The sequence below is a fragment of the Leguminivora glycinivorella genome, chromosome 5, assembly GCF_023078275.1.
Source record: "Leguminivora glycinivorella isolate SPB_JAAS2020 chromosome 5, LegGlyc_1.1, whole genome shotgun sequence".
In the NCBI taxonomy this organism is placed as follows: Eukaryota; Metazoa; Arthropoda; class Insecta; order Lepidoptera; family Tortricidae; genus Leguminivora; species Leguminivora glycinivorella.
Window position 1 is genome coordinate 11389785 of NC_062975.1, and position 27832 is coordinate 11417616.

Below are 27832 nucleotides of genomic sequence, written 5' to 3' on the forward strand. Positions count from 1 at the left end.
TCTGGGATCATGGCTGTAGGGTGCGTTTGAGGGTGCGGAGTTTTTTTTATCCCTATTAGACCCCAAGCTAGCCTTTGAGGAAACATTAAACGCAGCTTGGTTTCTTTCTCCGGAAGTCAGCGCCCGCATAATACGCGGCAAAACTAAGTTAAGCCGTTAAGTAAAGCTATGCTTCTCTTACATAAGACTACCCCGAATAGACTACACGGTCTTATGTTTAAATATATTAATATCAACCCAGGTAATTCATTAGCATCTTTAGAAAATATCTTTGTCAAATTTACTGCCAACATTTTAATATCGCTAGTTGGTACTTCTACTATACGTAACCCTACTGATATACTGTTCTCAATTTTCCCCGTTTTATAGAGTAATGCGACTACGAACAGAGAGCCAGCCGAGCTACTGCCTGGCACTTAATGATTTTAAATTACCAAACAATGCATGTTTGGTGCAATATAAGTCCAAAAATAATTATTATTTTAAATTGTGCCGCAGGCAACGGACTCGCAGTAACCAGCCTACGTAGCCAAATGCACAAACGCTCAAAATAATATCTGTTTCGTAGCTATCTCTATCGCTCTTGCGTATTGGCGCGACAGAGCCAGGCGGCATTTCAACGATTGCCATTCGGCTACACTGGCAGGGGGTTCACTTAAACTCAGTACCTAGCGTACTGTACTGTAGTGTACAATCTGTACACTGCGTGTCGGATCTTTACTTTTGCTCCATCTACTAGGCAAGTGCTCTGTAACCATTAAGTAAAGCTTTCTTATGTAACCAAGTTCCACAACTCCCATTATATCCAAGAAAAAGTAATAATAATAAAACACAACATTACTTCAGGCTTATTGTGTATTTGCGTATTTTCAACGACATCTAACAATTATAATGTGCATAAATAGTAATTATTATTTACAAAGATTATTATTATTATTAGAACTGGACCGGAGTTTTCATAACACCGCAGAAAATGAGATATATGGGGCATATGTTACTGTTACTATAAAATTATATTCATATTATTTTCATACAAAATGAAATAATAGCGATATTATCAATATCAACACAGATCATTTCATTTTACTAGAGCCATATCTTAGAAGCGTTTGACGTTGCCATGGAAACTCCGGCCCCTTATGAGATACATCGCAACCCTTGGATAACAGCCAGTTATTTTTTTATTCGCGTATCGTTTACAATTGAATAGGACTGATTCAGATACAACGACTGGTTTTGGCGTTGATCTTATTTTGATACGACCAAGATTGCTCACTGATTAGTGATGCGGTTTTTTTAATGGCCAGGTTAGAATAGAATAGAATAGAATAGAATTTCTTTATTTTCCAGAATACGTATGGTACAGGATGACAACAAGTTTTATAGGTTTCAGTATTCAGTCGAAAACACGACATGCAAATAGTTAAGAGACCTTTAAGCCAAAAATGTAATCGAAACTCAGCGAAACATGACATTATGCTCAATTTCTCATAAACTGTGACAGCGATACACCTGTCAGCAAGAATCAGTGACGATTTTATTGACACTGAAAATCGGTATCGTACGATATAGTGCGAAAAGGGCTTCCTTCATATTTTTCTGGAAACGTTCGCACCTAATTTGTCATGGTAGTTCAGTCAATGTCAGTACATTTTGTACTGAGACTGACTGAAATAGCATGACAAGTTCGTACGTTTTCGCAACAATACGAAGACAAATCTTTTCGCGCTATATATGTAGTTCATCGGTTTCACATGTCATGTGTCATGTCGTATCAAAATCAGTTCAAACCCCTAACAAGTCGATACATTTGAATTGGGAACATGATGAATGCCAGAATTTTCATCAGTTTCGCTTTCTAAGTTTTTTATCGACAGTTATTTTGTTTATAGGTACTGTAAACATTTAAAAGCCTCTAGTTTTCACGCGACATCGTTAAATATTTCAATGATAGGCCTAATTACAACTCCAAGTTAAGTCAATTACAGTCCAAATTATAAACTCTTAGTGCGTTTTCACATTATCCGATCCGATATCGGATGTAGGACCGATATCCCATACATTGAAGCCGCCATCTTTGAGTTTTGCCTTTGAAATCCTTCCGATATCCCATATCGGATCGGATAATGTGAAAACGCACTTATAGTGTCAGTCAGCACATAACGTTATTAGATACTTTTGAATGAATATATCAAAAGTATCTAATAACGTTTTGGCGAAAGGTACAATCAGATCAAGCTAAGTTAACACAGCGATTTTAATACACGAACTTTACACGTGCAAACATGTTAAGTAGACGTTATAATCATATTATGTTTTAAAGTTTGACGTTTTAAATCATACCTACGCAGTCTATGGTATAAAAATCCTTAAGAGTTCAGCTTGTAACGACTGTATATGTGACTGTGTTTAATAAAACGTCCCACTTTGTCGGTTACCATTAAGGCGAGATTTAGGTACTTGTATCTTTATATGTAAACTGACAAAGCGGCTTTATAGCAATCGACAAAGTGGGACATGCACACTCACATATTTTTTATAGTATATATGATTTTTATGTAGAATAATTTTATTACTATCTAGGGTGGACATATATTGGTGCGTGTTTACATGTTTACTGACAAGGCCTTTTATGGTTGTGTACACGTTATAAAATGTATAAAACATTTACACATTGTTCAGACAATTAGTATGGTAAGCGCTTCGTATTATCTCGATATTGTCACGCGATAATAAGTCAGCGCACACGCCAATAATTTCATAGATTTGATCTGATGTGGGACGAATATGCCCTTGGATTGTGGACATAGGCTATAAAGTTATGAATTATTTGGCTTTGGTGTATACTTCAATCCTTACGTTGCCACTAGAACTTATTTATCATTTTAGGGTCATCATGTATTCAACTCTCTCGTACAATACTAATTTATTTTGTTCAAAATTTTGTATTTTATATAAATCCAGCTATCTTATATTCTTCGTCATAAATTAAAATGTATTATTTTAAAAGCATCCATAAAACAATCGAAAAAATTATCGTAAACAACAGACATGATAGGAACACCTTTTAAGTCAATATTTAGCCCTATCTAATTTTGTAGTTACTATGTACTATGTACGATCATAACACAATCAGAGAACAATGAAATCTTTAGCTTTAAATATATCTTATATTTACTTAAAATTATTTACACATAGTAGGTACTGACATTCAATTTCGATGGGTACTTCATTGTCGCTTATTCGAATATGAATCCACTGAAACCTATCTTATAATATGAGGAACATTACAGTTACAAGAATAGTTACACACGACACCTTTACCCCACCGAACGCTAAAGTTTAAATAACAGTAGGTGACTAATATTTACAACACTTAAACCTAAGTACAGTGAATCGTGCAGAAGCGTTTAAATTGAGGTAATAACTTATATAGTGTAACTGGTGACTACTAATTGACTAAATATCTTTAAAAAAATACTTCCCAAAGCCTAATAGGTAACAGATTGTCATGGATTCGGACGTCGAACGCTGTGTAAACGTTACGAGCCACCGCGCTCACGGTAAATAGCTTAACATTAAACAAGTGGGAATTAATTGATACTCGAGCTAGTATCATGAAATGACTCGTAAAGTCGTTAACGGAACCGCCAGGCCGCAACGACGCTATTATATCACGACGCCGCTCCTCGATATAATTTTCGTCGTTTGATCTTTCTTCTCGTCGTCGAGATTGAGTTTGGGGTTTTGTATTTTCTTCCACGTGTCGCCGAGAGCTTTGCTGAAGTGGTCGTCGACGCCGCCTCTGGCTTGCGTTTTCTCGGTTTCTTTTAGCCGAGAGGTTTGTAGTTGCCTCCATGTGTCTCCTAAAGCCTTGGCGAAGTGATCGTCGACGGAGAGAGAAGCGTCGTCGACCTCCATGGCGATGATCTTGGCGGGCTTGGGGGGCTCCTCGGGTTTGAACTGGATGGGGGAGCTGGCGCGGTCCTTGGTGTTGGGCTTGGGGCCGGGCTGGCTCTCGGCGCTCTTCTTGAACAGGTTCATGTAGTCGTCGCCGAGCGACCGCCTGAAGTGCTCGTCGATTACTGGGTCGCACATTGACATTGAACCTGTGGAAATAACACAGACTTGTAACAAACAGTAGGCAGACACATACAAGGTTAGGTAAGTTGGCAACAATGTGTGGTAGGTTAAAAGCGTGAATAAATGCAATAGGTACCTATCCTAATTTTACCGTACACAATCGGTAAATCAAAGTTGTAAATACTAGCAACTAGGTTCGCTACGTCCGCTCATAACAATGTAAAGCCTATCGTTTAATGTTGGAATAAATTGGTCGCATCGACAATAAATTGCTTATGCAAATATGTATTAATAGCTCCGACGCGGCAGTTAGAAAATGTAAAATTGTCGTAATTAACAATTTCTAATTTGATGTAAATACATATCTATCTAGATATGCATATTTCAAAAGAAATTTCTCCCTCTGTGTCTCTGTATGTTTACGATGAACTCAAATACTATTGAGCGGAATTTCATGTAAGTAGTTTTTACCGAAGTAGCAATAGAGTGTTTCTTGATCTTGTTCGAAGAAAGTATTTTTAAGAAAATAACACTACAAAGTAAAAATCGGCTCCAGAGAGAACAGTCCATAAATTCATGATAGGTACACGTCGGAAGCTAGCGGGTTACTTCTGGATGAGATTGGCTCAGGACTGGAATAAGTGGCGTAAAGGCGTAACTACACGAATGAGTAAAATTTACTTTTAAGGCCACTTGCACCACCCGCTTAACTCAAGGTTACTGGGCTGTCAACTGTCAAATTCCATATAAAATGGTGGGTTAACTTCGGGTTAACCCTCCATTTTCGGTGGTGCAAGTGACCCTGAGAGTTTTTTTCTTATTATCTTACCAGGCGGCGTGTCACTTTTGGTGATGACGGAGGGCCGGTTGTACGGCGGCGGCGCGGGCCGCGAGCGTAGCCGCATGTCGATTGGCGCTTCGTGCTTGCCCGGGTACTCAGGAGGCGCTGTGGGCGAAGAAAAAATGTTTAGTTGACATTACTGATATTTTATACCCACAGAAATAACATATTTATGTAGGATAATTGCATGAAACGAATCGGCACAACTTTTAACCCTTAAATGCATAGTGATGTATATATGCATCATCTATTTTTGACTCTATTGATAGCATGTCAAAATTCAAATTTGCATAAATCTTTGTCAAGGTCATGCATTTAAGGGTTAAGACAAGGCGAAGTGAGTGAATGCAGTTGAGTGACGTCACGGTCACCTATTTAGAGATTTTCCTTCGTATTTTTACGGAAACATACGAACATGTCGTGCCATTTCAGTCAGTCTCAGCACAAGACGTACTGACACTGTCTGAACTAAACTCTGTCAAACAAGTCTGTCAGTAAATAAGAACAAAGAAAACTATATGCATTATTTCTTTTGGGGTGCTAGAGAAAAGGATACCTATAGTTTTCTTTGTCCTTATTTACTGACAAACTTGTTTGACAGAGTATAGCATGATAAATATGAACGTTTCCGGAAAAATACGGAGGAAAACCTTTTCGCACTACATCTGTAAGTAGGTATATTTTTCTATCAGTATTATTAAATAGAAATTGGATTTAAAATAACAACTGTCAAGGTTATCGTGCAAAATATTTTAAACCATATTTCAAAAATAGCGTACCCCATTATCGGAAGTTAATATTTACTTTTCATTGGCCTAATGGAACCTGTAATTGTTCCAACTCCAACTAAAATAATTTCACGGCCTTCATGCTAAAATAACACAAGTAGGGGATGTCCATTATCCGATTGTCATTCGAGCAGCGTGCGAAAACCAATCAGACGCCTATTTTCCTATAACTAAGGGGTGTTTTCCCGGCCTTTGATTCAGCAACAGGTGGCGATCAACTCGCGGTAGTGATCGTTGCCAAAACAAAGATTGTGTGAGTTATATCCATATATGATTTATCGGTATTCAATGTTTGATTCGGAGGATGAATTTTCATTTAGAAAACGATTTTACAGCAGAATTTTTTGTGCTGGAAACTTACTCCACGAGTTTTCTGTCCATCGTCGTTTTATTGTATAAAGTGGGCAATCGCTGGCTTCGGATTCGTATGTCAACAACATGAACACGTTGGCAGTAAATGCAGTAATTATAGTAAATGAACTTGGGTAAAATATTTAATACTGAGCCTTATCGTTTATTATAGGCACTGTAAATAAACGAAAGTAGTATTGACAGCGATATTAGGTTATATCGCAAATAAATAAACAGTCTACCCTTACGTATCATTAAAAAAATCGTAAGGATTTTTATACTCTAATATATTCACGATTGCCGCTTTCAATAAGAAACTACTCTTTCCATTATAACAACAAAGAATGCAGAATATTTGATATTAAATTCTTAAAAAAAAAGAACTAAGTATAAAGCATAAACTGAAATAGATACCATACACTAAAGAAAAAGCGATCAAGCCCACTGTTGGCGAAGCCGGGAATCGAACCCGGGTCTCCAGCTAACGCGGCTGACGTGATAAACCGCTACACCACCTCGACCGCCGAGGTACCCGTCGAAATTTATCTAGTGTATTTTATCTCTGAAGGCTAGGCGCCTTTGACCAACTCTAAGGGCGAGCAATTTGTGCTTGCACCTCCTATATGAATCCTTTCGCAGGATTACGATATCGAAGTCGAGGTGGTGTAGCGGTTTATCACGTCAGCCGCGTTAGCTGGAGACCCGGGTTCGATTACCGGCTTCGCCACCAGTGGGCTTGATCGCTTTTTCTTTAGTGTATGGTATCTATTTCAGTTTATAATTTATATACACCGTGTTTCACTTAACACTAAAAACCTGAAAACCGTTTGTTCAGAATCGAGAGTAGAATCGATTGAGCTATATCTTGATGGGGGTAATATTTTTATTAAAATTAGTATTATTAGTTATTTTTTATGTGCCTATTCTATTGTATTCGTAATACAACATTGTGTATATCGCATTGCTAGAGGTTGTTTACCTTTTTCAGTATTTGGGGGTATTAATACTGGCTGATGGTTACTTGGACGATTATTTTTTCCGCAACGAGTTTGACGTTGTTTGTCAGTTTATCATAAGTCATAACAATTTGAACTCGTACCTAATTACAACCTTGTCATTTTGAATAATGGGTTTAAATTTGCTTACTGCGATTACCTGTCCAATTTGAAGTCTACTGTGACAAAGCTTTAAAGTGTTTTACAGTGACATCTTAGCTGTCTATTGGTAAACCTTATGTCGTTGCAGTAACGTACACAAATAAATAGTTTTATGGTTTATGATAGTAGTTAGCAATTACTTTATTGAGTGTAGAGCTAAAAGTCAAGTAGAGCTGTACAGAAAATTAAAAATTCAATTTAAAAAAAAGTAATCATCAGATTAAAAGATGAATACTCTAGATGAGTTTAAAAAAATAAAGGTCAGTTGGGGTGTCTGAGGTTTTGAGTGATACCGGTAACACGTTGTATAGTAGTGTTACTACTTAAAAAACAAATCAAAAAATATTTAATAAAATAATTTGATTTGTTCCCTACATCGGTAAGTATAAAGCGTTCTTCAGCTATTTCATCATCATAAATTTATTCAACGTCTAGAAGATCTAAAACTTGAAAACTATTTTATGCATGTAATCTGGAATCCTTTTCAACATGGCGCGCGTGTAACCAAGAAGGCAGTTTTAACTTATACACTCATACCTTTAGGACGCCATGTAACAATTTCTGGTCCTATAGTGGTCGAGAGCACCAAATTAAATCACATTAAATAGTCCTATAAATAGTCTATATTGGTACTGTAGAGCCGATTTGGCGCAATTATGCAGCCATTTAGTGATATAATAGGGCTATAGCAGTATCATCCGTGACGTTTAAGGTCTATAATGGTGATGTGATGATGACTATTGTGCTAATTTGTTGACATAGATGACACAGTAACGCTATTATAGTATCAATTTATGCTATAGTAGCATTTGAGATTCCGTTATACAGGTTTTTTGTTCTGTAATAGCAGTTGCCGTCCCTTTTAATGCGAATGAATGAAATTTCTAAAATAATTTAATGTGTGTAATATTTAACAAACGAGGAACTTTATGAAAAGTGGCGTGTGAACTTGTGAAGTTTAGTGTCAATCAAAATAATTTAGATTTCGTATAATTCCATCATTACTGCAAAAAGGTATGCGATGGAAATTTTACCGTTAAAAGAATATTAGTTTAATGGAGTATTTTAAGTGCGCCCTCGATTTATACCTGTTTTGAATAAAATAAATAAATATAATTTAATACAATAAAATTATTGGCACCATAGTTTCTACTATGGATTCCAAGAAGTAAAACATACGCTTTTATAGTTCGACTATGTCACTTATCATACGCATTCACTGCCATAAGCCCGCCATTGTGGATTCAATTAGGATTGCATGAGACTTTAACTATGATCCAGTTTAACTTATAAGTTCTTTATATAGAAAACAATACTTGATTTCAATGTTTTACTATAGAAAGATCTTCTAAACATTTTTTTTTTATAAAACATATAGTAAACTCAGCTATAACGCTATTGTGTTTTAAAAGAGATACCGAAACCATTATTCCACAGTTCTGTGATATAAAAGAGTAATTGTGACGTATACGGCGATGAGGTATAAAAGGCATTAGAAAACGACTATTAACGCTTTTCAAAGCTATATAAACGTATCCTGAAAACTTCATTATACAGCAAAATAGCTCTATAATGGTATTCATATCACTACTACAGTGTTAAATACTGTAGCAGTGTTTTCCAAAGCCACTATATCCCAAAATAGTGGTATAGTTAGGTTTTAATTTCTGTTAAAATACGACTACTAAAAATACTATAAGCGGCTTGTTGGGAACCTTAATAGCGCAAATTGATAGCATAACAGTGATTCCTAACACTATTATACAATAATATTGTTCTTTAGTAGGTTATTTGATCCTGTTATAGACCAGGCCTATAGCGGCTGTATAAAATGGTGATATAAACGTTTACATCACTTCCTAATAACACCTTTTAGCTGTATAACACAACAACTATAGCGGCTTGTCGGGAACCTTAATAGCGTAAATTGATTGCATAACAGTGATTTCTAACACCATTATATAATAATATTGTTCTATAGTAGTCATATTTGATCCTGTTATACATCAGGCCTATAGCAGCTCTATAAAATGGTGATATAAACGTTTACATCACTTCCTAATAACACCTTTTAGCTGTATAACGCAACAACTATAGCGGCTTCTCGGGAACCTTAATAGTGCAAATTGATTGCATAACAGTGATTTCTAACACCATTATATAATAATATTGTTATATAGTAGTCATATTTGATCCTGTTATAGACCAGGCCTATAGAGTCTCTATAAAATGGTGATATAAACGTTTACATCACTTCCTAATAACACCTTTTAGCTGTATAACGCAACAACTATAGCGGCTTGTCGGGAACCTTAATAGCGCAAATTGATTGCATAACAGTGATTTCTAACACCATTATATAATAATATTGTTCTATAGTAGTCATATTTGATCCTGTTATAGACCAGGCCTATAGCGGCTCTATAAAATGGTGATATAAACGTTTACATCACTTCCTAATAACACCTTTTAGCTGTATAACGCAACAACTATAGCAGCTTGTCGGGAACCTTAATAGCGCAAATTGATTGCATAGCAGTGATTCCTAACACACTTATACAATAATATAGATCTATAGTAGTCATATTTGATCCTGTTATAGACCAGGCCTATAGCGGCTCTATAAAATGGTGATATAAACGTTTACATCACTTCCTAATAACACCTTTTAGCGGTATAAGCTTATAGAGCTAAAAGGTGTTACTGGAGGCTTTTATACGACAAGCGGTCACGCCGAAAACCTTTATACGACATCTATAGTAGCTTTTGGCGTCGAAAACCAAAATTATAGCACTAAAATGTTACTTGGGGTCTGAGTGAAGTCATTTGGATATCGTGTGTTTCTCTCATGCTTGCCCGTATCTGTATAGGTGCGGGCGAGACGCACGTTGCCAGAATGACATCTTTAGAGTATTTTTCTGAAGTCGTATACGTTTGAATTGGCCTGTGAGTCCTTTGAGGCGGGTAACAAACGCCCAGTGTAATTAAATTTAGAGGACGTGGCTGGAAAGGACGAGTCGGGAGACTGTTTTGTATGTTTTCTGCGGAAACTATTATTTATCCGGGAACGTTGAAGAGAATACATAATGTGTAACTAATGGGCACAGTTGTGTTAAATAATGGTTCTTTAGGCACCTATACAGCTACGGGCAAGCATGAGGGAAACAAACGATATCCGAATTGACATCCTTCAGATCATCTTCAGATGTCCTAATGATATCAGCGTAAGTTAGAATTGCCCTCTTTGTTAACCTGTTTTGAGTAGCCGTACGAAATTTTTTGAATTAAGTATAAAAATCATCATCATCATCATCATCCTCCTTGCGTTATCCCGGCATTCGCCACGGCTCATAGTAAGTATACAAATCATATCAATTAAGTATAAAAATCGTTGTGAATAAATATGGGTACCTACTACCTAAGAATATTTGGGTAAAAACTGACACGTGGTGTAGTATTATCTACAAAAAATATTCAAAGCGTTTATTAATTTCGATTTCTCCGTCAGATTACAAGCGTAATTGTAATTGTACATAATTAGACAAATTATTGGCTACGTGCACGACAATTACGCCCACTACCATGTGAACCTGAAGTGGAAAATGTCAAAAAATGACATGTAAACAAACATTATATTTTAACGATTTTTCGTTAATTTTAAATAAATCGAATAACAAGAGCTACTATTTCAAGTGTAATTTAGGTAGATAGATTATAAAGACATGGATATAATACCAAAAATCAGTTTCCAAAGCATTACTCACGGTATAAACTTCCAACCCCAGACTACAGAAAGAGTCAATAAATTGGTGCTGGCAGGGCATATAAGGAATCTTGAAGAACATAGGAGTAATGGTACAAGTTCTTCGAGCTAGTGATATGGTATTCGCTAAACCTCCGTCCCGTTAATGCCGTATAAAACAAATCTAAACGTAAGTACCTAGTCATGTCCGCGGCCACAGAAATATCCGACACGGGGCTATTCCCAGGCTAGGCCTGAATCTTTAAGCATAATCTTTTACGGTAGGACAAATACTAACAGACTATTGAACAATATTAGGTAAACAAAGCTTAAATATAATTTATTATAATGTTTTGTTTTGACATGTCACTTACGTTTTCTCTTCACCGTAGCTATCCATTTAGTTCTTTGATCCTATTTCCAGTGTGCTCTAAGAAACGCATAGAACGTGCAACGACTATTTATGCCATTATTTGTACAATTAACAACGAAATAACATTGATGCCCCATATCAAACATTACACATTGTATTATATTGTATGAGTTTTGATAGATGACAACCACAATCAGTGTCGATTTTGACCACTGCAAGCACTGCGATCGCTTTGCTTACCCCCTCCATGCACTTCGCACGAAGCCAATAGGCAGTTATTAGAGTTCCGTACAAAACTTCGTGGCTTTTGTATATAGTTTGATTTTTAAACCTTTCTCATTGTGGGGTGCGCAGGGTAAACTCGCCTCATTCGGTGACACGCCTAATTTGGTGAAACAACCAAAAATCATCTTTCGGAATAGTGCTTCAAAGCTTGTATCATAGAATTAGGCGAGTTTGCCCTAGTGCGTAACTAAACAAAGGCAGTAGGTAAGGTTCCTTGTAACAATGTTCGAATTTAGAATTTTATCAAACTTTGTTAGTTATACAATTACAGTACGAGTATCCCGACATTATGCCAATAGAATGTAGACTAATAACACTTTGCAGCATTCTATCGTTCAACTATGCATTCGGGAGTATATTTGCTTCAGACTAAATTTTTCGTCATACAAGTGGGTTCACCCATATATATGAACGAATAATCAATATTATAAGGACATTCTTACACAGATTAACTGAGTCCCACAGTAAGCTCAAGAAGACTTGTGTTGTGGGTACTCAGACAATGATATACATAATATACATAGAAAACATCCGTGACTCAGGAACGAATATCTGTGCTCATCACACAAATAAATGCCCTTACTGGGATTTCAATCCAGGACCGCGGCTTAGCAGACAGGGTCACTAAGCGCTAGGCCAAACCGGTCGCCATAATAAAATGATACTGACTATTTAAATTTTATCTAAATAGATGAAAATTGATGAAATGTTTACCTTTTCCATTGGTAGTGAGGTTGGCGGGCGCGTCTTCATCATCCAACTCGCCGTCACTGTGCGGTGCCCGCGCCAGCGCGGGTCCGATTCGCCGCTCGTTGAACGATTGCGAGCGAAGCGCCATTTTGCCGTTTTCTCTGGAAATATTGATTAATCATTTAGAAGTGGTCGATATCAGTTTAGGGCCACACCGACTGGCGTCTTTGGAGCGTCGGCGTCTGGACAGCGCTATGGAAAATAGCGTCTCTGCGCAGCGCAGTTGCGCCGACGTAATACAGATGAACTGCAACTTGTATGGGAACTGAACGACGACGTTGCAGTTGGATTACAGTCCGTCTGTATCTCCTGATTGAGTTGACAAGGCACCGACGCTCGGAAAACAATAATTGTTGATATTCTCTTCACGAAATAATGTGCTGCCATGAAACATAATATGAACGTGGGAGATTCTTACAGTTTGATTTTTTAAATCTACACTTTTGCTATAGGCTCGCGAAAAATTGTCCGCCCAGTTCGATATTAGATGGCAAAGGCACCTACACTTAACTTACCTAAGTATCAATTTAATGTATATGCTAATAAAGAAAAAAGCCTTTAAAATAAACCTTTGTACGAGAAATTTAAGCACTTAATGTACCTACAACAAATGTTCCAAGAAAATTGTCTCCAAGTAAAAATAGGAACAACATTAGCGACTAACATCGGTCTCCCACGTCTCTGCCCCGCGGTACTCCGTAAAACTCTTAGTTTAAATCAAATATTCAATTTCACTTGACGTCGCTTACACAAAGATGAGGAAAGGTGAGAAAAACGATTGTAATAAATTCATAAGCTAACAACTCAGGTGCACCATTTCCATATTAATACCCGAGACGAAAGCAAGCGAAAGTTGAAGGCCTAATCTAATACTCTTGGGAGTCTAGTTACCTCGACACGTATCTACCTTGGATAATGCTCTATGCATATTTGATGCAACGTAGCTTATTAATTTCGGCTTAAGTGCATGCATAGGCAGATTAGGCAGCTGTGTAGTTTGGCCAACTAAGCAATAAGGGGAATCATACAAAGGCCTTGACTTTTCGTGTCTTCTTTACTTGATGGTGTATTGTATAGTGTGTCAAAGGAATTAGATTTCCTATTGTTTGTAATAAGTAAATATCAAAGTTACCAATAACATGTCATTTGTACGGTCGACTACAAAGAGATACATCTTATTGTAGTCGACTGTACATAATAGCAGAGCAGAGTAAAAATGACCGGAATCATATTTACAAAATGAATAATATGTGATCCCAAGGGGCTATAGCATTTCAGGTAAAGGTTTAAAATATTTTCATTTTGGAGTATCTCTCGGAAATTATATCCAGAATCTGGCACCAGAAAAGATTGGTGCCAGAATCCTGTTTCATCGGATTTTCTTTAGAGCATCACAGTCCATGAATCTTGCAAATCGGGAACTGGTATTCTTGAAGTAGTATAGGTACTCTTATCTAAAAGTCCCTACATATTAATGGCAAACATCTGCTTCACAGCCAATTGAGCCAATGTAAAAATCACCACTCGAACATGTGAAGAGGTGTTTTCCTAATTTGTGTAGTGTATTTATGCCCATCAGGCTGAGGGCAAGTTCGATAAACAGGCAAGTTCGCCAAGCGTGACGAAGCCGTATTTGTGTACGGTGGTGTTAGGCATGTACATATTTGGTGTTTGCGGCAAACACCAAGCGAGTGGAACCTCTATTCGCTAGTTTCACGACTGGTGCTGCCCTCACTTTGTAGTTCCTATGGCTGCTGCAAGTGCAAGCATTCATATTTGACATATACTATAAGATTATGTTTATTTGTAACAATCAGCGCAGCTTCTTCACGCACGTTGCCAGTACCAACATGTGTGCTAACCTGGGTCTGTAGTCAGGCTGCCTGGTCCGGCGCTCGCGCCTCCACTTCCCCGTGAGTTCCTTCGGCTGCGCACGCGGCGTTTCTGGCGACAGCGTCCGATCTCCCTCTGACTCGCCGCTCGAAGCTGTGCTTGGAGTTTCTGGAACAATACACGCAATTTGTTACAACCTGACGATAATCTAAGGATATTTTTGGTTGCTTAGTAGCCTCAAATCTTATATCTGCGGGGGCCCTCACGGATTGGGATTTGTAGCTTAGTTTAAGCATAGGCTATATTTATAGGGATATTTGACCCTGATCAACATAACCTGTAGCTTACAACAAAAACTTACTAATACATGATCGTTTGATCAAATATGTATTTTCATTAACTTCGGTAGACCGTAAACGACCATTTTCTACACATGGGCTTATTAGGTAGTTGAACACATTTTAAAAACGAAGAGCGTTGTTTTAAACTACTTGTATATAAGACACAAAATGTTCTTTTGTTATTAGAAAAGCGATAATGGTTGTGTTTTATTTGTCACGCTTTTTTTGTACAATACATTGCAAAACTTACAAAAATTGGATCTCTGTACGTTCAATCGATATATTCTTGTAGCTGAAATGTATAAGATTATTAAAATAATTACAAAAACAAAGACAGAATCACACGAGTGTGAAAATGATTATTGAAGGATGCCCCAGTCCTGTTGTGTAAACTTGAACTGAGCCCAAACTTTTAATTGGAATCCGGTCCAATCATATTCTCATCAACTCTGATATAGATAGACAGTGATTTTATAGAGACAAACTCATTAAGGAGCGTGGTTGGCGCCACATAACTACCCACTTAGTTAATGACCCAAATAATTATGAATCAGTATAGCGCCAAAATATTGAGGTGGTCCTAATATTTAATAATCACAAACGGCAATGGTGGATTAAAACCTTCTATAATTTAGGCAAAAGCATACCTACAAACAATTAAAGCCATCGTTGAATTATCGAGCAGAAAAGTGAAACATATTAAATGTACCTTTTTGAGGAGACGCTACCCAAGGCTGCCACAGAGGCAGATTGAATTTGGGTGAATGAGGAGGTTCCATCTGTAGAAGATCAAGATTGTGCAACGAAGTCCGAGCAAGAAGCAGCAGGTAATCCAGAGATTCCATCATCACAGCCCGCAGGCAACACACTATCAGACACTGCACCTAATGCTGAACCACAAGAACATATTCTTCAAAAAACAGCACTAAAAAGGCATGTAATCGCTAATCACTTTCACACCATGGAATTGGAAAAACACTGATTATCCAAATGGGGAGCGAACCGATAGACAAGGCATTGGCGTCCCGGCACAGGTAACACTGAAGGCCGACTGAACAAAAAACGAGCTGGAAGAGATTACATCGGAATAAATAAATGAGATGAACAAAAAACAAACCGAAAAGCAAAAAGAGCATCACGCTACATCCACGCGGCCGGACGTTGCGGCGCTTCCTTCGAACCCTCCCATACAGGACGTTCTCGGGCGACCACCAGTTGATATCGTGAACCTTCAACTTGACGATGACTTGCGTAACCGCCGGCGGATAAATGATATTCGCGATACAAAAGAAAATAAAAGCAAAATATTTACAAGAGATTCATAAATATTCACCCGCCAAAGCCGAAATTCGTGGATTATATTTTAAAGCTAAGTAGCAATACGAATAGTACGAGTAGGTTGTAAAATACTAAGAGAATACTGTACGGTGCGCCGGTACTAAGCAAGACCTCAAACAATAAAATATACCTACAATGACGTGTTAAAACACCGGAGACGACGACAAATTGAGATCACTGTAGCCAACAACTTTCGATGCTGCTGCACAATAACGTACACAGTCCCATTGTGTTTCAGTCAAATCGTTTTTATGTCACGAATGTCTCATCTCCATATCACAAAGGAATTGATGATATCACACATTTTAAGTCAGCAAAGCGCCAATTTTGCATAAAACATTTTTGTTGATACCTCGATTTTGTTTTTCTCGCCGATCGACCTGGATTTCTCAAGAATGTATAATTAAAGAGCTTTTGATACAATAACACGATTGTCTATTCTAATTTCAGCTATTGTTCTTTAAAAGATTTTCTTGATCATTCGGGTTTAAACGTTGCGAATATTTTATAGAAAACGCACTTCAAGAATGTTTTTATAAAGTCTTAAAGATTGATTAAGTCCCTAATTGAATCATCCTGTGTTTGGAATACATCAACCTGTTCGGTCCATTCATGAAAGTGCGTGAGCGCAGGGCGCGGGGATTAATGAACCCCCTTTACACTTCCACCTTCCCTCACCTTGCTACTACCTCCAGCTATCCCATCTACTTCGAACTCAAACGGTTACCACCGGAAATAAAGTCTAAACTCGCTTGCGGAATCAATAAAGTGCAGTGCATTCTCAGCGAGACAAATCGAATTCTGTTCTTTGCTCAGCAGAGTCCAAATTGATTCGCAAACACTGAGGTAAGCCGGGTTTAAATTACGGTGGTTGTATCCTTGGAAGGTTGTTTTGTTCTGCGGCGGGGCGGGAGAGGGGAGTTAAGAAACTGTGAGAAGTTACTGGGATGCTGCACTGTATAGGCATTAGTTTTTTATTGTCTAATAGAGGCAAAGGCTCGCCGACAGGTAATCTTTGGCGCCGCTCTTCATTAAGGAGGCCGAAGGGATTTGCGGACACAAATGAGAAATTGAGGGATGGACTGTAAAGCTGTATTACGGTTTAATGTTTCGACTTTAAATGGGTATGGTTTTTTATCCTATTTTTACCAATTGGTTAATTCTAACTATACTCCGTAAAGTCTAATTTCTATTAACTGTATAAAAACTGGTAGAAATTATGTTAACTATATAATTTCTATTAACTGAATAAAAATAGTCAAGGTCATAAGGCGTGACAATAAATAAACCTACTAAATATTACACCCCAGAGCACTCAAAAAGAGTCACTTTCTACAGAGAACTCCATAAAAAAATCTAAATTAATAGCGAACAAATATATTCAGAAAGTTTTTTTTTACTTAACTAAAAATTCTAAAATCTCTATCGTAATCAAGGTACCTATGAGTAATCAAGGTAACTAAGAAAGTAAAGTATGTACAGTCACCGGCATAAATAAGTGATGATTTATGTACCTTGTCGCTTTTAACTGTTTGACAATTTCGTATGACATTTCAAACAAGACGTTAATGTGACAAGGTATAGAAATCATCAGATATTTATGCCGGTCACTGTACCTACCGGGAAGTATTACACCTATCTAAATGTTAATCAAATATGCATTTCATCTCGCTCTCATTATACAAAATGTGAAACGGAAATACAAATTTCATCAAAAATGAGACAGGTGCAGTTCCACCCTAACGTAGTTGTTATGCTTGTAGTTCGCAAAGTGGTTATTGTATAAAACGTAATGAGTTCTATATCTGAAGATGTTAATGACGAAACTTCCTTCATTAAAAGTTAGCGAATTGTGGCCGCGGGACAAAGGTTCCACCAAAACATTTCAATTTTCTTAGGTGCCTGCTTATTAGAGATTCTACCTAAAAGAATTTACTTGATATGAAAATACATAATTATATTAATTGATAAATTAGAATTTGAATGGGAAGCTATTGGGTGTGGGACATAATCATGTCACGAACATGTATAATTTCGCTCATTTGATCTAAATGCTAATTGTGAAATACATTAGTTCTCTTTATTTGTATTTGCAAAGTATAGATATCTAACAAAATGTGTGGTGAAAGGAGGAAGAAATCTATGTGTTTTTATTCTTCATGTCTTATACCTATGGTAACTTATTAAGTTATTATTTTTCATTGCAGTATACATCTTGCATTTTAGGGCATTTTCAGAATTTGGGACCCACAATTAGCGTAATTTCGTCACAAAACTGACTGCGAGTTAATTTTTGTTAACAACTTACGCTAATTTTGGGTCCCAAATTCTGAAAATGCCCTTTAAGGGTACTAGAAACAAATGCAATCTACAAACGAACATACGTCGCTAAGGTACTACAGCTGCTCAGACGAAAAGTCATAAATGTGCTCATCCGCTCATCCTATGACGTAAGTTTCTACTTTGAATATAGTTAGCCTGTCCCGAACCATTTAAGACAACTTTAAAACGGGCTCAAAGATAAGATCCAGAGGAGCCTCGCTCAGCGGACTGTAATTAAAGGGTTGGGCGTTATTTTTCCCAATTTCTTTTTCTTTTTGATCTTTTGTTGGTTCGGCGCCATTGGACCGGAGCGAGGCTACAGACGTCCGTAGGACAAACTTATTACTTCTAGTAGAATGAATTTCATTAGTAATCGTGTATTTGTTTTGTAGGTATACTTAGATAAAGTACCAATTTTTTTTCATAAAACAAATAGATATTGTTGTAAATTTCTAGCTTAAGTATGCATACTTTCGTGTGGCTGGCTTTCACATAATGTAGTCAATTGGATCCACGATGTTTCTATATGTCTAACAAATGTGTCAATTACTTTTATTATAAGTGTACTCCGCATGTACAGCAAAAACGGTCATATAACGATTTGCTTGAGTCATATATACTAGTAATATGAAAAAAAAGTGGTGCCAAGAAGTTTATGAATCCTGAATGCCACATGACAAAATATCCATACTCATTTTAGGTATTTTTAACAGATATCTACATAAGCTACAGCGGGCCAAAATCTCGACTGGGGGGCAATTATAACTGATCCATTTTTTTATTATTACACCATGATGTGGAGTTCTACATGTATCCATTGAACACGCCTACCATATGTAACCGGTGGACATTCTATTTAATAATGCAAACATTGTAAAACATGGATAAAATGGACCAGTTACATTTGCCCCCAGTCGTAATTTGCCCCGCTGTACCTTACATGGATTGGTTTTAACACTTTTAACACATCGGATATCTGCTTTTTAGATATTAACGCATTTTTATGTTAAACTAACTGGTTAAAGTAGAAACATAGTTGCATATACGGTGTAATTCAGTGAGCCAATCTGCCTCGGGGAGCGCATCCGTTGCGATTTGCGAACGCTTCTTTTATTTCCTAATCGCTTCGGGGGATGATTATTTGCACGCAGAGCACAAGACTTATAACATTTGAGCACGATTACGTGTTGTACGATTTTAACAGTTGCTCTGTTTTGAGTACATATGTCGGGTATATAATAGTATAGATAATAGAGATAGATATATAATAATTATAATAGGCTACTTGCCTCCTAGTCAAATCAGCTTCTTTTTAAAACTGTCAAAACGAATTTGAACGACTTGCTAATGTGGAATTTATATGAAATTGAATTGAGTGACGTCACGGTCAACTCAGTTACTTTATATATTTCTACGTGACTTATTAAATAGAATTGGATTTAAAAATAACTTCTGTCCATGTTTTTCTTATAATTATCAGATCCTTTATTTCGTACATGGTATAAAATATTTTATTTTAACTACAGTCAAGTTCCCTATTACCTTTAATTGAATCGTCGAATACCTAATGTTTTTCAATGCTTATGAACTTATCAGAGTTCCTTCAATTGCTTTTTTTGAACTTCTGAATACAGTAGCGTGCTTTACATCCTAAAAATATTCATTGTCACACCAGAGAAATACTTAGAATAATTGTCGAAGATATCAGGTTTCATTTTCGTTTCACCCCAGTGTAGCAAAGGAAAAAGCCGCGGCTAAGCATAAGAGAAGTTGAATAAATTTGTCTTATCTTTGCTTCACTTTGAATGCCGCAGAGAATTGCTGGGAGCAAGCTAGCACGCTTACTGAGCTTCGTCTCAATCCAACCAATATCAATAGGATCTGATTTTACGTGCAGCTGGCAAGAAATGAAGGATCAAGCTATTATTTAGCATAGGGAGACATATAAATATTATGTGAATATCCTTAGCTGCGGTGGCTGCAAATAACGACGGAAATAAAAGTCAAAACAGGCTTAGAGGGCAGAGGAAATTTCTTGTGGGTTCTCCTGTTATTCACAGAACATACACTAAGAATAACGTAAAGCGACTTTATTGGCGATAAAATTGAACTCCAATATTATCAGGGAAAAGATAATTTTATGGCGGAAAGGGAAATTTGCATCAGGAAAATTGTAATCGATTCGGTGGTGTAGATAAAACATGATTACTCTTGTCTTGTACACGACAACGTGATTAAATTTTTATGTCATAAAAAATACAGTGAGAAAAATCATGACATTGGTTATTTATTTTGGAAAATGAGTGACTATTACGAGTAGGCACTTGTATGGTAGAAAGTATGGTAGAAAAGTAGGTAACTGATATTTGAATGAAAATAAAATTTATATAATTGTGACATATTTGCTGTGACTTATTTTTTAAGTGTTTTTTATCTTTAAATTCCAGAAAAATAAGTATGAACCTACAGTGCATAGTTTGTAAATTTTGTAACACAAAACAAAATAAATTTTCCCAACGATTGCTACAATCTAGCAAATCTTATAACCACACATTCTTGAATAAATTAAGTTTAACGTGGATACAATTAAAATACCAGCGTTGTTTTTACATCTGCGCTCGCGGAATGCCGATGACGCGTATGCTAAAGTCGCGGATTCCGCATACTTGCTTATTACTAGGGGCATGTTCAGAAACTGATATTCAGTAAGTTCAAATCAAATCCAAATCCTTCAAATCTTCATGAAAAGAGCGTACACCCATCTTAAAGGCCGGCAACGCACCTCCAACACCTCTGGTGTTTCGGGTGTCCATGGGCGGCAGTGATCGCTTACCATCAGGCGACCTGTCTACTCGTTTGCCTCCTATCCCATAAAATAAAAAAGTTATATTCCTAACTTACAACGCTCACGTTTGCTCCAGAACTCTATCTAATACATATGTGTGAAGACGACGCGGACATGTTGAAAAATAATTGGTAGGTTGAGGTATAATATACGTACAATGTACTATCAGCTGCAAAAATGCATGGCGAATTTATCAATGAATTCATTCATAATTTCTCCATGTACTGTATAAATGTATAATAAAAATGCATGGCGAATTTATCAATGAATTCATTCATAATTTCTCCATGTACTGTATAAATGTATAATAAAAATGCATGGCGAATTTATCAATGAATTCATTCATAATTTCTCCATGTACTGTATAAATGTATAATAAAAATGCATGGCGAATTTATCAATGAATTCATTCATAATTTCTCCATGTACTGTATAAATGTATAATAAAAATGCATGGCGAATTTATCAATGAATTCATTCATAATTTCTCCATGTACTGTATAAATGTATAATAAAAATGCATGGCGAATTTATCAATGAATTCATTCATAATTTCTCCATGTACTGTATAAATGTATAATAAAAATGCATGGCGAATTTATCAATGAATTCATTCATAATTTCTCCATGCACTTTTGCAGCTGATAGTACATACTTACCTACATAGTAGTTCAATGAGTATCATAAATAAATCTGAATGAAATGCAATGCACATTTCGATTTCAACAGCATAAGAGGTAGTTTTAGGATGTGAATATTGTACACAAATACAATCAATTTTAAGAAAACAGTATGTAATGCGGTAATAAGTATTTTATTGCAGATATTGAACGAGTAAGATCATACCGACTGGTTAGGTACTAATAAGTAATAACTGTCACGAAATTAAACTGACAATATAATAACTAATAATAACATAATAGGGTTGTACTCTTATTCAAATTCAACCTGCACTTTAAATCCAAAGTGAAACACAAGAAAAAGAAGCAGGTAAGAGTCACAGTATGTCTAAGGCCCAATACAAATACATTCATCGACATTTTTCTTTCCAAACACGTCAGCGGTCTGCGTGTCTTTATTCTATTAAAAATCGATCGTCCAGGAAACGGATGCAGGATGCGCTCAATTTCAGTAGTCGAAATTCAAATAGCTAAAAAACAAAAGCCCTGCGCCCAACGGCCACGGGCGCGAATTATTTAAAATTCGAATGCAATTCGAACATGATGTAGGCATCTAAAATTCAAATCGGTTCGCGTGGGCTGGTAGCCGTTGCCTGAGGCTGTATGAGTATTGCGTTCGGCAGAAGCTGAATTCTGTACCATCGTGAAATTTGAATCCTTGTTACAAAGATATAAGGTCCGTCGAGTCCGTTAATTGGATGAAAAAAGTAATGGTCTGTTACTTTGTATACCTTATTTTATATATGTAAGTAATTATGTAGCTTCTTTCACCTATAAGTACACTTTAAGACATAAACATTATAACTAGCACAAAGTAGAGCTTTGTGAGGACTCGCGCAGTTTCTATAATTTTGTAGACATTTATTTAATGTACTCCGTAGGGTCAAATGTATCAAAATGTTTACTAAACATAATCAAGGCGCATAAAATAGCATGAGTAGAATATCCAGCAGGGCAGAGGTCGTCCAGTGTTATTTTAACAATATGGATAATGGCAGTCGGACACCCTTTTAGGCGAATCCGACTGTGTTCGGCTCAGCACTACAAGTACCTACTGCCACTAGCCTGTCAAAAAGGAGTAGAAATGGAACTATTTTTTTTCATAAGTATCATAACACAAATGTGACTCAATAGTTCAGTAATTCCCGAAAAGTTTGTTCTTACCGAAAATGTATATACAGAAATCAGGTAACAAAAAAGGAAGGTTTCATACAAACTACCAGGGACATTTTGGGACACCCAGTGGATCTTGCTTCAGCATCATAGACTCTATCATCATTATGGACTTTAACAAAATCGGAGACGTGATCCAAATGTAGGTACTAGGTACAAACTTTTCGGGAATTGTTGAGTTGCCACGTGCAAAACGGTTTACATAGACGGTGGCGCCCCTATTAATTTCTAATCTTTTTTGCCAGGCTGTAAGTAAAACAAGCCCTTTACGCACCACAGATAATTTTGGGTTTGTAGGGAATTTCATTTCTGCACAGTACTATTTTACTCTGAGAAAAAGGTAACAATCAATATGGCACAAGCGCACTGAAGGTGGAAAATATAGGAACTACCTACATTATTCTAGTTTATATGGAGTAACGTTCGTCTTCTATCGTCAATGTCGATAATGGTAACAAACAATACGGCACATGATAACACCCCGCAGGGCGACACACTGTTTACATAACCAGGCGCCGGCGCAGCGCGGAAGGCGGATGTTTGCGGCGAAAGTACGGGAAGGCGCACTTTCCGCATTCCGCCGGTCGACTTGCTGCAATCTAATTACTAGTCTAATTTAACCTTAGCGTAGTTACAACGCTGATACTTTAGACAAATCGAAATTTAAGAAGGGGAATCTTGAGACCTCGTTTGTATAGGTAAGTAGTACACCACGTTGATAAAGGAGGCTTTGAAAATTTAATATTTACAGTTGAAATACAAATGGAATATTGTTAAGTTGTGTTGTGACGTTATCTGGGTAATGGGACCTAATTGTCGATGACGCTTACGGCGTTATGAGCGATGTTCGTGTACAAATACGACGCTGCGGGACGTAAGCGCCATCGAAAATAAGGTCCCTTTACCCATATAACGTCACATTTATATCGCCACTACTTTTAAAAAATCTCGTATCTCACGCTGTTCCTCAAAGTTAAAGTGTGAGATACGAGATTTTTTCAAAGTAGTGATGATATGTAGTATCAGCTGCAAAAGTGCACGGCGATCGAATTTATCAATCAATTCATTCATAATTTCTCCGTGCACTTTTGTAGCTGATAGTAGGTACCTACATTGATAACTCAGTTTATATTAATACTAAAATAATGTCTGAATGATATCAATGTATTGTTTAATTAGGTATCATTCTGATATCAGTGAATGTCGAATGGGCCTAATAGTTCTCACTGTGGGGATTTCGCTGTCAAAGCAAAAGGCAGTTTCTAGTAGCTAGTTTCATAGTTTGACACCCAACATGGAGCATTCACTTTGAACTCCCTCTGCAGTCAGCTGTTTTAGCTGGATTAAGGTAGATTACCTTGCTCATACTGTACGTCACGAGATTATATAGAGTTGAAGGACTTTCTGCTCGTTAAAATATTTTGAATCTTCAATTTAATTTAGTTTATAAGTGACATTGAAATTTTAATCTAATTTCGATTCTACAATGTCTTCTAATCGTCAATGTGTGATCTAAGAAACTTTTGACAGTGTTGTAAAATTGGCGTGATAACACCATTGGTACAGCCACCGGCATAAATAAGTGATGATTTCTGTACCTTGTCATATTAAAGTCTTGTTTGAAATGTCATACGAAATTGTCAAACGAATAAACGCGACAAGGTACCTATATAATAAACGCGACAAGGTACCTATATACTTCTTTATCCCGGTGACTGTACCTAACCTATTAATTGATGCATAATGGGCATAATGGCATACTGATGCGGTAGCGATATACGCGCGTGGATCGTGGTTAGATATGTTATGTATGAAGAGATAATATGACTGGTATTCGAAACTAGCAGCTTGTCAATTACATTGAAGGCGCCTACATAAAAAATGTATTGAATATTTCTAACAGGACGGCTATAACCGCTCACGTCGATCAAACAACGACGTTAGCCAATTTTCCAACCCCACTAACTTTATTTCCCTGTTTTGCATCACGCCGGTGTTGTTCATTATTTATTCAGCAACGTGCACGGTATAGATTTTCTGCTACGCGCGTGCGTTGATATAAAAAAACCCCTCGAGCAAAGTAATTTCAAACTTGTTTTGAACAGGGTTAGCAGCGCCATCTTCTGACCAGACTCTGTACTGGTGAGAGCGCGCCATCTGTGTGCCAGCGAAAAAATGTCTACGCGACGCGATTGAGGTTCCGATTACATTCCGTAGATGGCGTGATTTTACTTTTTTACCTAAATATAGACTTATTAACTTATTATCATGTTTTCAAATTGAAATAATGGAATCTGCAGCTATATAACGAGATAACGCTAATTGATCTCAGCATTCTTTCACGACATTGTAGTTCGCACTAACTTGTTAGGAGAGGATAGCGGGTTGGTCGTTTAATATGAAGCTGCTAAATACCACATGTGCTAGAAGATATTTTGCAAAAACGCCACGCCACCGGAGAAGAGTAACTAGATAGGATTCATACATATATTTGACTTTCGGATCTTAAATATGTAGCTCCCTACCTATTACGTTACCTGCATATACATTTTTAAGATTATCAAAAATCCACCTTTGAAAAATATAATATATAGAGAAAATTACAGGCAAACGAAATCGATCAAGTTGGAGGATTTTGTCTTAGGTACTCGCACCACTTACAGAATTTTCATAAGTCGACTCATGTAAGTCATGAAATATGGTCATGTTCACGGGAGTCAATAACCCAGGGGTGGCGCCAAATTCGAACTTAGTCGAAATTTAGTGTTGAGCTGGAAAAGGCGCTGACGGAATCGTCCGTGGTATGATGGCCATAGTGCGTTAAGTGGGTGTTTCTGTGAATTCTTGTCGAACTCAGTCCGGAATTCGTGGTTTGCCGGCCATGGTGCGTGGCCGATGGAACCATAACTTGCAACTACCCTGGCAGCGTGACGGACACAATCCGCTGCGCTCAGTTGCGCAATGTGCATTTCGCCCGTGACCTCACCCCGTCTCTTAAATGTCGTATCTGACTGCTATTTGGCTTTAAATACAGCCTTTTGGGTGTAAGCATTGGGGTATGCACTGAGTTTAGTCGTAAGATGGTTAAGGAAATTGTAAGTTATGGAGTTTAATAATTTTGTTTGAAAACTAGAATGAATATTTATACCTATGTATGTATTTTAAAAGAAAAGTTACCAATGCCTTTCGTGGCTGAATACTACTTAATAAGCGTCGCTGTAAACTTAAGTTGGTCTGAGTTCATTTTATCTCGTGTCGTACGAAGGTTGAAATGCTCGATTTCAGAAGTTCATCGCGTGTTTTCTGTTCATATTTTAGCACCTGAAATGTGGAAAGTAGAAAATGCACAAGGAAATTGTAGGTGTAAGTACAATTTACTTAGTACTGACGTACCAATGTACTATGTATTAAGTAGGTACCTTGTAAAGCGAAGTAAATAAAAACCTATCCATTGTTTCTTAGATAATCTATCATGATGCACAATGATCAACTGAAGGTAAGCAATTGCTATCGATTAAGATTCAATATAAGCGAGGCCATCGCTTATTGTTGCACGCGACAATACAAAGCCAAACAAAGTCGAGGGCCTATCGCGAACCACGTTCGAAGTCTTGCCTCTCTGTCACACTTCCTTAAAAAAATTACAGGTGCGACAAAGAGGTAAGTTGTTGAACGTGGTTCGCGGTAGGGCCTCTGGTTATAAGGATGTGTAGATGTATAAGGATGCGATAAAGACAAGTTATGTATCGTACCAATACCGATGGTACATAGCGCCGCGTACTGGCAACGCATGTAGTAAACAGTAGGTACCTACATGAAACCACGGCTTTATACAAGTTTGAAATTAGGGCGCGCGATGCTTGCATGCCAACAGATAAGTAGAGCAAGTACTGCATACCTTGTTACCTTGATGATTCTCTATAAGGTTGGAATGATTTCATTTGACAAACTAAATAATGATTGATCTTCTTTCAAAGGGAATCATGAGATATGCTATGTAATCTTTTCAACGTACGAAACTGAATACGATTTTCAAATTAATATTTTGTGACTATTAGGTACACTGAAGAACTTAATTCTTTTCTATTAGGTATACTGAAGTCATAAAAATGTACGGAATATTCATCATAATAAAGTATAAATGACCACAGTCTTGTTAGTACAAGGTTGACCGCTCAGTGAGGACCAGTAATAGAATTAGATAAGTAGGTATCTACTTATATAGATCATAGATACAGATTTAGGTCTTTACAAACCAACTATTTTTTGGTTTATTAGAAATACACATAATTATAAGGATAACGGTTATAATTATAACATGCAACCAGTGGGATTTTTGGTAAAATGTCCTAAAATCCTGTCCATGTAACCAATTTAGGAGTGTAATGGCTGCCTTAGTTCGTTAGACGTTAAATTTGTCTTTTCCGCTCCCATGCGACGTCACAGGCCCATTACCTACTTAAAACGTTTCGAACAGAATTTAGGTTTTACTATGGACACAAAAAACAGGAATCACGGGAGCGGTTTATGCTCACGGTAACCAACATTTAGGATAATTAGCCACTATGTGGAATTATTTTTATGATTTTCTTTGGTAAATTTTATTTTTAAACGATACCATAACTTGCTATATGTTAAAGCTAAATATGTCTCGTGGTATGTTATCGAGTTGCTCTATTGAAACTTTTTCCTCAATATATGAAAATTGACGCAGCCATGCGACGCAAGTAACTGCACATGCACAAGGATACTGTATACATAATTGTTCTATGATAGCTGTGCAGTATAATATAACAAAATCTATAAAAGGAATTACATAGGTTTTATTTTTTCATGGAACAGGAGTCAAATGAATAAAAGAATCGCCTGATGATAAGCAATTTTCATCATTCAAGTGCGTGCATTGCCGGCCTTTCATAGGGTGGTTATG

The 27832-nt window shown here is 37.0% G+C and overlaps 1 protein-coding gene across 1 annotated transcript in view; it reads right to left on the minus strand.

Annotated features, from left to right (window-relative positions):
- Positions 1-837: 837 nt before the first annotated feature.
- The window catches only part of LOC125226402 (transcription cofactor vestigial-like protein 4), a 42254-nt gene continuing 15259 nt past the window's right edge, over positions 838-27832 (minus strand). Inside the window, exons 3-6 of the mRNA XM_048130379.1 lie at positions 14233-14371; positions 12335-12471; positions 4913-5029; positions 838-4109 (exon numbers count right to left, since the gene is read on the minus strand). Coding sequence (XP_047986336.1) covers positions 3670-4109; positions 4913-5029; positions 12335-12471; positions 14233-14371 — 833 coding nt within the window. The 3' untranslated portion in view covers positions 838-3669. The remainder of the gene's footprint in view (positions 4110-4912; positions 5030-12334; positions 12472-14232; positions 14372-27832) is intronic.